At 47.5% G+C, this 12,126-nt stretch overlaps 1 protein-coding gene across 2 annotated transcripts; it reads right to left on the reverse strand.

Annotated features, from left to right (window-relative positions):
* Positions 1-1,794: 1,794 nt before the first annotated feature.
* On the reverse strand, positions 1,795-11,046 carry NABP1 (nucleic acid binding protein 1). Of its 2 annotated transcripts, none has more exons than XM_080399900.1 (6): positions 10,756-11,046; positions 10,522-10,660; positions 7,506-7,577; positions 6,025-6,097; positions 5,691-5,751; positions 1,795-4,196 (listed from the first exon to the last, which is right to left on the reverse strand). In XM_080399900.1, exons 1-6 carry the CDS (start codon positions 10,844-10,846, stop codon positions 4,009-4,011), a joined length of 624 nt encoding a protein of 207 aa, XP_080256026.1. In that variant the 5' UTR covers positions 10,847-11,046; the 3' UTR covers positions 1,795-4,008. The 2 variants fall into 2 exon arrangements, with proteins under 2 accessions (XP_080256026.1, XP_080256025.1); XM_080399899.1 differs by having other exon boundaries at positions 5,691-5,757; positions 10,756-11,043.
* Positions 11,047-12,126: the final 1,080 nt, after the last annotated feature.

The raw sequence follows: 12,126 nt of genomic DNA on the forward strand, positions 1-12,126 counted from the left end.
TCATCAGACCAGCAACAGGGAGCCACAGCCCTGCCACCTCCCCAGCACCATGCACTGGTGCTAAACTAAGGGGAAATCCCTCAAATGGGCCAGCTCTAGCTCCAGAGCTGGCTGCTAGCGAGCACTGCGGCGAGAAAGCTGGGCACCTCCCCAGATCCCCCTCAGAAGCACTGCCAGAGACCACACTCGGCTCTGCAAATAACTGCTCGGCTCAAGGGTTAAAAATAAACAGCACATCTGAAAGGGCAAATCTATAGGCACAGGAGAGAAGCAGGGGAACAACCTGGCAGCTGAGAATGCACGGGCCATGACACAGCCCAGGAAACTTCCTCAGAAACACTCAAAACCTCATTGTTTTTACCAATTCCTAGTCCTAACAGAGCACTTAAGAAGCTGCTGATGAAAATTGCTTTGTAGAACAGGAAAGGATCCTTTGTTTGGGGGGTATGGACACAAGTGGCAGAGGATGACCATAGCACAGCCAGGTCATTACCAAAACACAAGCAGTTACGCCTGTGAAAAATGCGAAGTCCCAAAGGGCTAGAAGAAACAGCATTTGTCTAGTAAACAATCCCGTGTTGAGAGAAATCCAGGACATGGCTGACATTTCTGCAGTGCTGCTAAGGGTGTCATCTGTGCAGACTGCACCGATGTAGAAACACGGTTTCATCACAAGCAGCACTAGCTGCAGATCTCCTTACCAGAATCCACGTGATGCTGAGGGACAGCATTACTGGAGCACACAGGACTGCAACCTCCCAGGTTCAAGTTAAGGCTAAAGCTAACGGAGTTGTGAAAGCAAATTCTATCTGGCATGCCTTGGCCCAGCATTTATGTTTGTTCTTACGGCACCTCCCCATTTCCACTGTGGACATAGGGTGCATGACTACCGCGCATCCACGGTTAAGAGAGTATTTCATGATACAGGACTGCTTTTCCACTTTTGGGACCAAGGTGAAAGATTCACGCTGAGGACTGGCAGCAGGAACACCCGGAGGACTGCAGCAGAGGTACAGCGACACTTGCCGCTGCCACACTGCTGCAGCCTGCCACCAGCCCTTTGAGATGAGCTCATGGGGCAAGGAGAACGGGGCTGCCGGTGACTGGGGTGTACCAGGGTGCTCAGATGCAGTTTGGCACCGCACAGTTTGTGTCTGGACACCTCAACGCCTTCCAGAGGGCTGGGTTTGGTTCTCCCCGCCTTGGCAATCTGTACTAATCTAGCATGAGACTACCCTAGCTGCAAGCCTTACCTTTATCTCAGTAAGACATCTGTACAGAGACTCCCCAGTGACCTAACCGCTGGGCACCTATGAACTGCCTGGTTGTGTCAGAGTAATGCGTGACAACTGCTTGTTTACACTGAGAAATGCACCACCTCTGTCTCTCTGTACACCGAGGTGGTACGATCCAAACAGATGTAAGGCAGGCTTCCAGATTCCTCTGCAAGCTGAGAACTTGCCATCTTGACACTGATACCTCTGAGGTAGTCAGAGGTATTGTCTTAGGTTCACTGGAAGATCAGAAGACCTTGAAAAATTACTATCGTTAAATTTACTTTAAGTCCACGCGACTTTTCAGGGCACAGATTTCCCCTGCAAAGAAGTAAAAATTCATTAATAAACCAAAATAGTTTCACATCGGAAACGGGGAGGCAGGAATGCTACTAACCTTGAACATGAAGGAAGACCAGCCTCTTGCTTCTTTCCTCTCAACTGCAAACCAGTCATCCACTTGACAGCAAGTTTTTAATCTTACGCCACTTACGAGCAGTAATCATCTCACTTATTTGGAATTTGTGAACAAGCATTCAGTTTATTAGCTTCATAAAAGCTCAAATGCATAGAGCTACAAACATCAGGCACCTCAGCACACACCAACACAGGATTCTCCCCCTATTTCAACCTTCTTTATGCTGTAGACAAGACCACCAGGATTTGAGATCCGTGGTGGAGACACCCCAATGAACATTAAGTCCCCCCCACACCATCACTTCACTTGCTACCTTTACAGCTACTACCGGAAAGCATGTCTCACACCATACTTACATCTCATTTACCTCTGGAACATGCCATATATACACTTGACAGGTTTGGAAGTCCTCTTGGCTTCCTTCTCACAAGTATATCAAGTGTCTTAATGCAGCACAGCATTAAGAGGTTGTCCATGCATCTAGACTATACATGACTTATTTAAATAGGTAAGCAATTTAAAGTCCCTGAGCTACACATCGCCACCTTACACCATTTCCCCAGAAGTCACAGCACGCTTTCTGGTCCACCCATTAGCACTGTTCTTCCATAACAGCACCCATGGGTGATGTCACAAGGTGTGCCGCTCTCTTCTGTCCAAGACAAGTTTTCCTAGTTCTGTCTGGAAGCAGGTACCAAGACAGCACTTGACCCAGACTGGAGGCAAATAGCCCTCGGGTGTCTGGGCACACGCACACAGGGCTTTGTAAACCTCCCTTCAGAAGTCTGTTGTTACTGCTGCTTGCATTTAAAAGGAAGTTCAGCATTCCAGACTAAGCAAGGAACTTCTGCCACTTAGAAGCAATTTTCAACAAGTCCTCATGATAGAGTACCAAAAGCAGAAGTATCAAATGTAAATAACTTGTAAACATTAGTGACACAGTAGTAAATTCAATTAACATGAACAACCACAGAAACAACTCACAATTTAGAAAGAGCCTTTTGTCATGAAGTCTTTATGGCTTGACAGAAAGAAAGTTAGATTTGTTTTTGAAATGGTTAGTGCAATTTTTTATTTGAGAGGTCAGCTATAAGAGAAGTTAAACAGATGAATCCAGTATGACACCTCAGCTTCCGAGTTGTTTTTGAACCTGATCTGAAATATGGCACTGGACCCTTACCTAGAGTCAAGGCATTTGTGATCTTGGAAATCAAACCACAGCTATCTTCCCCCAGGAGATGGTGGTGGTGGTGTTCTTGAAGGGATAATACCTATTTCATGTGACACAGAGGAAGGGAAGCTTAGCAGCTTAACAGCATCAGAAGTGCAGCTGTGCGCTTGGCCAGTACCTCTGCAATCCACACATATAGCTTCATCTAATACATAATTCATTTGGAAAAGTGAATCAAGGAAGGAGAAATAGGCAGCCTCATTGAAGGGATGGGTAATGCAGCATTTGAAAATAGTTCTTTCCTGGAAACTGAGACTCCTGCAAAGTAACCTTGGGCTTTTAAATGAGTGGCTACAAACAGCATATTCCCCAATATTGTCTGAATTTAGAGTCTCCTCTCCTGCTATGTCATGCACAGCAAGAACAAATATCCAAGCTTCTATCAAAAGCAAGAAAAAAAAAAAAAATCAGTGTCTTGTCACTTTCCTTGACAGTGATAATGGTGTTCATAGAGAATTTTTGAGCAGCGCACACCTTTCTGGAATCAGAAGTCAAGGTACAAGACACTCACTATGTCTTCCACTTTCATCCAAGCTATCCATTCTCTGATTCAGGAAACACCACTAGTTGCTGGCACCACCATTTCCTTATACTTATTGCTTTTGCAAGCTATATTCATTCCAAGGACACCTAGTTCACTAAAGCATCTTTGCTCTTCCCGCTCATTTCCCTTCCAATACGAAGAACTCCCATTAACCCTAATGGAAGCCAACATATGCACGCACAGGACATAATAGACCTGTTAAGGCTATATGGCTGACCAACAGAAACAAAAAATACAGACATGTAACTGAAATTTTCTTCCATTTAGCAAAGGGCACCGAGTTTTAAATGAGACTCTTCAACCCGTTACCCTTACTTTCTTACATCCACCTTCTCCCCCTACCCCCTTAACGTATGGGGAAGACTCACTGTGCTTCCCTAAGCAAAACAAGAAATGGATCACATTGTTTGCTCCATAGACCAAAAGGTAAAAAAAAACAGCAAAGGACAAACTGGTTCACAGTTAACTATAAATAAAAGTGCAATAAGTGTTCAAGTAGAGTTTAGAGTTTAAGCAAGCTGTACAACCACATTTGGCATAGTCATCTTTTAAAGGCTCTGCGTGGGTCCCTCCCATTACTGACAGCAGGGAGAACAGGCTGAACACTGTTAGCTGGGGCTGGATTTACAGGTCCTCGTCCATTGCCTCTCCCACTACCTGCATAACTGTGGCCATGATTATACGTAAATGGAAATCCACTTGATTCAGGTCCAGTTTGTAAACCATTTCCTAAAAAGACAGGAAAAAAGGTTATCACGAGCTCCATGGACTGAAATCACTGCTCCCTTACATACGTTTAGCAAGAGGGAACGCATGGAGTTTACAGCAAACCCTGAACACCAGCAGCCACTCTGGCACCACAAGACCCCAAACCACAGCTTGCCTTTTCCCCTGCTCCCAAGTTAACCCCACTCCATTCCTACACTTCACTCTCTAAAGAGGGGTCAGAGTTGCGTGCCGATTCTTTCCCCAGGACAAAGACTGGAATCTCATGGAACTAAACTGGTGCTTTCAGAAACATGCGCTGGCTTGTAGGTCACACACACACACCAAGATTTTCTAGAGACAGCAGGGCAGAAGTCAAGGAGAAATCAGCAAAAGAGCAGCAGGCTACACAGAGCTCCTTGCATCATTCCCCACTACCACGTAAACAGAAACAGAAAGCTGTCTTGTGAAGTCCAGCCACAGAAGCAACTCAGCTAGCATCAAGTTCTTATGAACTTGAGCCTCATAAGCATCACTGTTCACATTTTACTGGTAGAAAGAGAGGCAGAATGATGACAGGAAGGAAGAGACAAAATTAAATCATTGCATTTAAAGACCATGAAGCAGGAAGAGACAAAAAAAGACATTTGAGAAGATATGCACAATCTCAGTGAAAGCAGCTGTCCACCACCCAAAGCAACACCACCAAGGAAGTACCTACACACTGAAAGCCTCACCCTGGCACTGAGGGAAGACTGGCCCAAAAGCACTGCCCTTCTTTGTTCAGAATAATTGATTTTCAAGGGAACAGAAAGGTCTCGTAAGAGAAGCGAAAGAAAAGAAATTAAAATCATGGTGTTAAAGAGGAAGCAGCCAGTCACTGAAGTGACAGAGAGCTTTTGAACAGCAAATTACAGAATCAGTTTGCTGCCATCCACCAGCAGGGCTCAGCTATACAATGCCAGGTATCATGTAGGCAGGCCATAACTAAGGCTCCCTCTCAGCTCACACCCAGTCGAGTCCTTGAAGCATCTTCTTATTTAAGCTTCATTGTTTAAATACATCACAAAATGATCCAGCCAGGTCAAATATTGGAATTCAGATTACCACCACTTCTATTTTAGAAAGCTAACCTGGCAAGACAGCCGTGGTTACTGGCAAGACTAACAGAAGTAATCTTTAAAGCTAAGGTCTCAGGTGGTTTCAAAAACAGGATTTCAAGTGCTGCAAAAACTCTACAAGTATCACATCAGTTTAGGAGGAAAAAAGAAGTCCCTTTATGTGATACAGGCACCTTGAATATTCTAATGTCTCCCTCTTCTAGGAAAGAAATCTTGAAACCATTATTCAGGAAGTGTTCACATTTCTGTGCTTGCAGGTTCATGCCCCAGTCTAAAAGACTTTTTAGACCATAGTACACTGTTGCCCCAGAACAAAGAATCCTTAGCAAGATAAATTTCTTTCTACCCCTGTTACATGTTTCTCATCCTTTCATTTCTACAAAACAAAAAAACTTACCCAGTGGCCCGAAAGTACAAGAACCCATATTACTTGATGCAGAACTATTATTCTGTTCACCCTGTACCTTCGGAGAAATTTAAATGAAACAAAAAACAAGGATCAGAGAAAATTCACATTTTTACAGAAAACCGCTGATTTCCCACCCCCACCCCCCCATGTTCTTAAAGTCATTCCACAGCAAATTTATTTGCTACTCTAATTATTGGCTCATTTTTATCTATATATCACTTCAAGTCCACTTTTCCAGAAGAGTCACATCTGATCACTGCCTAACGTGAAGTGTTCAGAACAAGGAGCACTATGACAGAAGCCTCAGACACGTTTAACATACCAGTTTGTTCTGCCCAGTGTGTTCCAAGTTAGGCTCACTGAAGTTTGGCACTTCTGAGTACACCATGCAGAACCTGGGGAGAAATTAAGATTATGAGGAAGTTCTAAAAGCTGTTTAACAGACTTCTCAACTCCACAGCTCAAAGAGCATATGTCTTTGACATACCCCATCACCTAGAAGTAACTTATCCAGACCCCAAAGTTCAGAGAGCATTCATAGGTATTAAAAGGCTCTTTGATCCCTTTACAGCTTGCGGTGAACCTGTCGCATCTTCCTGGCAAGGGTGTTTCAGTCAAGCAGAGGCAAGTACATATTTACTCTAAAGGGTAAAATGGCCTAAAGAAAACAAAAGGTGATGAAAGGGCTCCCTCTGCCTCTCTTCCAGCTGTGCAATCTTGTCCAACGCCCACTCACAAGGTCACCTGAGGCACAGAGTCACCCAGCCTGCTCCCAGACTGGACTGCTTTAGCTCTCTAGGGACAGCTTGAATACTCCTACACGCTCCCAAGTTACGGAGTGCCCTATTAACATCACAGCATCCAAAACAGGGAATGAAACTCAAAGCATCTTTTTCCATTCAAAGGGACTATGGGAGGAAAAGGCCCCACCAACTCACCACATGGAAACGATGGCAGAGGGGAAGAAAGATCTGAATGATTAAGCAGCTTGGTTAAGCAGAAGCAGAGCTCCCAACCCAGGTGAGGGCTCACCTCAATCCAGCCTGCTGGAGAGTACGCCAACACTTTTGAGGCGGTGGCTTTACACCGAAAAAACCCAAATCTACAGGTCATCCCTCACAAACTCCAGCTGGACACTGGGCATTTCTGAACTACCCAAGAAAAGAGGTGGCCACCCCAGAACCCCACTTTCCTGATGACTGCAAGGCCTCCCACAGCATTTGTGCAACAGCGGAAGTGCTCTTCTGGTCAGAAAACGTTGCTGTTTTTCCTGTTGCATGTCAAGTATGTTACTTATGTTTGTTCTTAGTCGGGAGTCGCCACTGCTTCAGTTTGTGGGAAGGTTAAAGAAGGTTAATGAGGCTTCCTTCTGTTTATATATGATTCACTGGAGTTACCTTTGTCTTCCTTCTTTGCGCTGCCTCTCTCTCAAACATGATACATACACAGGGCTTCCACCAAAATAAACTGAGTTTATTTAGTCAATCAAGCTGAGGCCTAGGTAAGCAATGCAGATTAAATCTCTTGTCATTTAAACTCTTCCTCCTTAAGTAAAACCCAGACCTGTGCCAGTGTTGGAGGCTGTTTTTCCTCAACATACCTGGAATCCAGAGAGGGTCTGAGCTCATTAACACAACAGCATGTGTAAACACACATCACAGTTGTCTGTACTGTACCTACCCATGACCAATCAACAGTTTTTTGCTGCCCTAGCTTCCATTTACTAAGAGCCACCATGTCTCATACTTACCATGATGCTCTGCTGAGGACATAACACTGCAACTATGAACACTCAATACTTACTCCCCAATTTTATGCAGCTCGCCTCCTCGTCCTGTGTAAAGTGTCAGGCATCCTTTCCACAGAGATGCATACCTGGCCAAAGGAAGAAGCAAAGCAGTCTCTTAGCAAATAAGAAATACCACTGTTGAAAAAAAGTAGAAGCATGCTTTCTTCTAAGAGTTAGTAAGTATCAGCATGAAAGGACTGAAGAAATTCCCAGGGACCCCAACTTCACCACACTAAAAGTTCCCCACATTTTGCTTCTAGCAAAAGGTACTGGAAGCTCAGCTGACTCCTTTGGCAATTCCAGGAAAGCAGCCAATCATTTTGAGATTGGATGCTCTTCCCTTGGCTGGAGCAACCCTTATGACTGGTCCTGCAGAGGACAGGCATTTTGCCGAAAGCAGTATCTGTGTTACCATTCAGTGACAATTCTCAGTGCAGGAGCCAGGAAGAATTACCTTTGTTCACTGCATAATACAGATACTGCTATTGAATGTGTAAAATAGGAAGCGCTCGCTGTTTTAGTATAGGTCCTTACCAGATTTTCTTTTTTAAAGGCACGAGTTTGATCATCGTGTTCCAATTGACATAGAAATGCAGTGAAATAATTTTCTGACGGCGGAAACATTCACTTACAAGACAGCACGAGTGCACTCCAGTCTTTATAGTGGCACTTGACTTCAAGCATTGGGATTCGGGTTATGCAAAACTTTCTGCATAATTGCTTCTTTCAGTGAGGGGCATCATGTATGTGAAAAAAATAATGAAAATACAGTCCAGAAACCCGGGTGCAGTGCAAGAGTTAACAGGAATATGGGTGTCTTCTAGCAAAGGAACAGGGAGCCCCAGCAACTGCACTCTCAGGAGTCACCGATAACCTAAGACAAGTCACCACTTCCTTATGCTCCAGGTCTATCTCTGGAACATAGATAACAAACCTTCCTCTTGCCCTTTACTTTATCTGCTGAGCCTGGGAGCCATCCAGCCACACACAGTGCCTCAAACAGAGGCACCGGGGAGGAGTTCGGTTGGCAGAACAGGACCATCGTGCCAATGCAAAGATAACCTTCCCCGCACTTCAGCACAAGCAGTACAGCACAGTATCTACAGCTTGGGTACCCATCTCAGCAGCGCTCCATCCAGAAGCAGGATTAACGCACTTCGTAACACCACCTTTTAAAGTATGCTTTAACTCCATGCTTAACCTTTAATAACCAGCTAGTGGGACACTCTTGTAGCAGAGCACAAAGGACAAGAGCTACGAAATGATAAATGTAAGTCAAACAAATTTCCTGGGACAAGACCCAGCAAATCATGCGACTGATAACCTCCAGCACAAAGTTATTCCACGTATGCAAGCCTTTGTTTTTGTCTCGGAAAGAGCCAGCCAAGAAAGCACTAAACTCCAGAACTAACATCCCGCCAATGACAAAAATCAGCAAGTGTCTGCTTTAGCAAAGGAATGCATCTACAGCTTGAAATTCAGCAAAAAACATGCTTATATGTGGGGCCTAGCCAAGCCTTTCTGCTATTAACAGCGAGCACCCTGCACTGAAGTCAGAGTAGCCTACAGAGCTGCAACTTACCTGCCTTGCACTGGCAACATCACACACCCAAACTAATCCTGTCTAAGTATAAAATGGTGTTTTGAGAACCTCATATGCCAGCATAAGGGCATTTCTCTTAATGTGAGAGCCAACCAGAATGTCTTTAGCTTTTGCCATTTCACTCACTAAGCAGTCCTAAGTGAGCATGCGATTCACACAAATGAGGGCGTGACTTAGCCACCCACCAGGAACAGCAATGAGAGCTCATAAATTTAATTTACACTAGCCAAACTGACTTTTGGACATGAAGGGATGCAGTGACCCCTCCCATCTGTTGCACTGAAACACCAGAGCAACTACAGCCAGCTAGTCAGAGCAGAGCACAGTAACGCCGCTGAACAGTATCGCTATTAATTTGTTTCAATGTCATCTGTGCACAGGGCTTTGTAGTGGCCCAGAGCTGTTCAGTTCCACCCAGCGCAGCGTTCCACATGCTCTCCACGCAAGCAGGCTTCCCCAGAACCACCCCTGCCGACGAGACAGCTCATTTCGTGTAAAAGGACATTTGCATAGGAGGAAGCAGCTGTAGTTTTGGTGGCAAGGGTGAGCCCATTTCACACCAAAACCAAGAATTACACTCAAACGAGCAACTTAAGACCAGCTCAGTCAGCAGCACCGCCCGGTCACCTTTTACCTACTTCTTCATAAGAAGAAATTAAAAGGACCTTATACACCATCTCTTGGAGCGCTGTGGGCCAGTGTAATGGATTTCTAAGTATAACTGAAATGGCATGAAGAACTCAAATGAAAGTGACTATTGTTTTGCTACTGACAAGTTAAGTGACATGGAAGAGGATTTTCAAACTGAATCTAGTCCCTTTCTCACTTAATAAACATGTTTAGGTGTGTGTGTTTTTTTTTTTAATTAAACCACCTCTGAGATAAATCAATTGCACCTAACCAAGCTAACTTGCTCTGCAGCGAAGCCCTTGCATGAATTTTCAGAGTGAAGCTGACAAGGTTCTCCTCCTCTGCCCATCACTTCTGTTAAACCCACTGCAACGAAAAGCAACTTTTTCTGCACCAGACACATTAATCATCCCCTTCTTTCATTAAGGAGCTGCCTGCTAGAGTAAAGAACTGGCTGTAAAAATAACATGCTTGATTTACAGACCAGGACAGTCTGTTGCATTCGCCCCCCACACAACCCTCCCCCCAAAAGAAGTCTTTCCTAAGGAGCTGTTGTTTTTTTTTTTAAAAAAAAAAAGCCAGGTCTCTTAACACCACCTCCTCATTAAAAATACAAGCCCCTCCTAGCCACGCTGCTGCTGCTAGGCGTGCTGGGGGGGGGAAGGGGGGGAGGCGGTTTTAGTGTGGCAGTGACCTGCGGGTGCCGCCGCGCCGGGGCCAGCCGTGCTCCCCGCGCCCCCGCCCGCCGCCACGGGGCCCCCGGGCAGCGGGAGGGGCGGGCCCGGCCCCATACGCACCCTTTGGTCAGGCGGATGATGTCCCCCGGCTGGATGAGGCCGCCGATCTCGTCCCACACGGAGATGGTGATGCTGCCCGTCTTGTCCGCCACCTTGCAGGACCTCACCTCGTGCCCGTCCTTGGTCTTGGTGACTCGCCCTGCGGGGAGAAGCGCGGCTCAGGGGGAGCACGGGACGGCCCCTGCGTGACACGCGTGGGCGGCCCGGGGGTGGGGCGTGCCGGACGCCACTTACCGATCTCCAGCACAATAAAGATGACATTTAAGTTTTTCAGTCCGGGTTTTATGTCTTTTATGAGGAAGTACGTATCGCTCGCCGCGCTCATGCTGCGGCCGGCTAGGGGGGCAGGACTGGCGGGGCGGGCCAAGCCCGCATCCCGCGGGGGAGCGGCGGCAGCGCAGGGCCGGGCAGGGGGGCACCGGCAACCCTCACAGGGGACGGGGACACAAGCACCGAGGGGCTGCGCGGTGACTGTGCGGCACGCCCGACCCCCACCGCCCCCCTCTCCCAACCAACGCAGACCCCACCGCCCTCCCGCTCCCGCCGGCACTGAGGAGCACATGTGCGCTGCGCTCCGCTTTATAGCGACCGGGCGGGCCCACCCCGGGCGCCGGGCGGGGGGGGGGAGGGTGCTGAATGGAACCGTCCGGGGCACGCGGAGCGCCGGGAGTGGGCAAAAGGCGGGCGCGAATAGGCGCGGCGCGCTGATTGGGCTGTGCCGCCGCCATCTTGCTCTTCTCAGGGCGCTGGCGGATCGGGACCGGTCCCCGTGCTGGGCGCGGTGCCTCAGCTCCCTCAGTCACTCGCTTTCCCCCCCTCAGAAAAACAGCCCCGAGCGCGGCAGGGGGGCAGAGGAGAGTTAGGGAACGATTTGCCGCCTTTACGCGTCATTTTAGGACCCAGTTGTAACGCCGAGAGGGGTCTTGTCACAGAGAATTTTTTTTTCCCCGGAGAGCTGTCTCCTAGCAGTTCGGGCTCCTTCGCTGAGGAAAAAAAATACACTTTTAGGAGGAGGAGGCATCCATTGGGATGTCGGCTGGAGGGTGAAGTCTGATTTGGTCTCCAGCAGGCAGAAACCGCCGTTGCCTGGGCGGGAGGGCGGTGGTGCTGCATAGCACCTCAGGGCTTTGGAGGGCTGCACCACGGCCTCACGCTCCTGGCACCAAAATGTGCAGTAGATGGAAAGCCTAGGGGTAGGTATGCAGTACCAAGCTTTGAAGGTTTCCGTGCCAATGATGTGAGCCTAAATCCTGCTGAGAACTAAAAAGGCTGTCAAAGCGCACTGAACTCTTGACAGGACCTTCCTGTGGGGAGATGTTAGTGTCTGAGCGAGGCTACAGGCAGGGTCAGGCATGAGGGGAGGGGAGTTTCTCCGAGGGGAAAGCCATCAAAGTGGTGGACCAGCCACAAGCCGCATCAGCCTTCTGACATCCTTGGCTGGCAGGTCCTCAGGAAACTGCTGCCTGGCAGAGAACAGCCCAAAGACATGCAGATGGTTCTGTAATTCAGCTCTCTCCCTTAGGAAAGGTAGCAGAGCAGTATATGTGCACTTTGTTCCTCCTTTTGAGAGCCAGACTTGGCTAGCTGGGGTTTCCTGTGCTATTT

Source organism: Falco punctatus, assembly GCF_963210335.1.
Source record: "Falco punctatus genome assembly, chromosome: 8".
Classification (NCBI taxonomy): Eukaryota; Metazoa; Chordata; class Aves; order Falconiformes; family Falconidae; genus Falco; species Falco punctatus.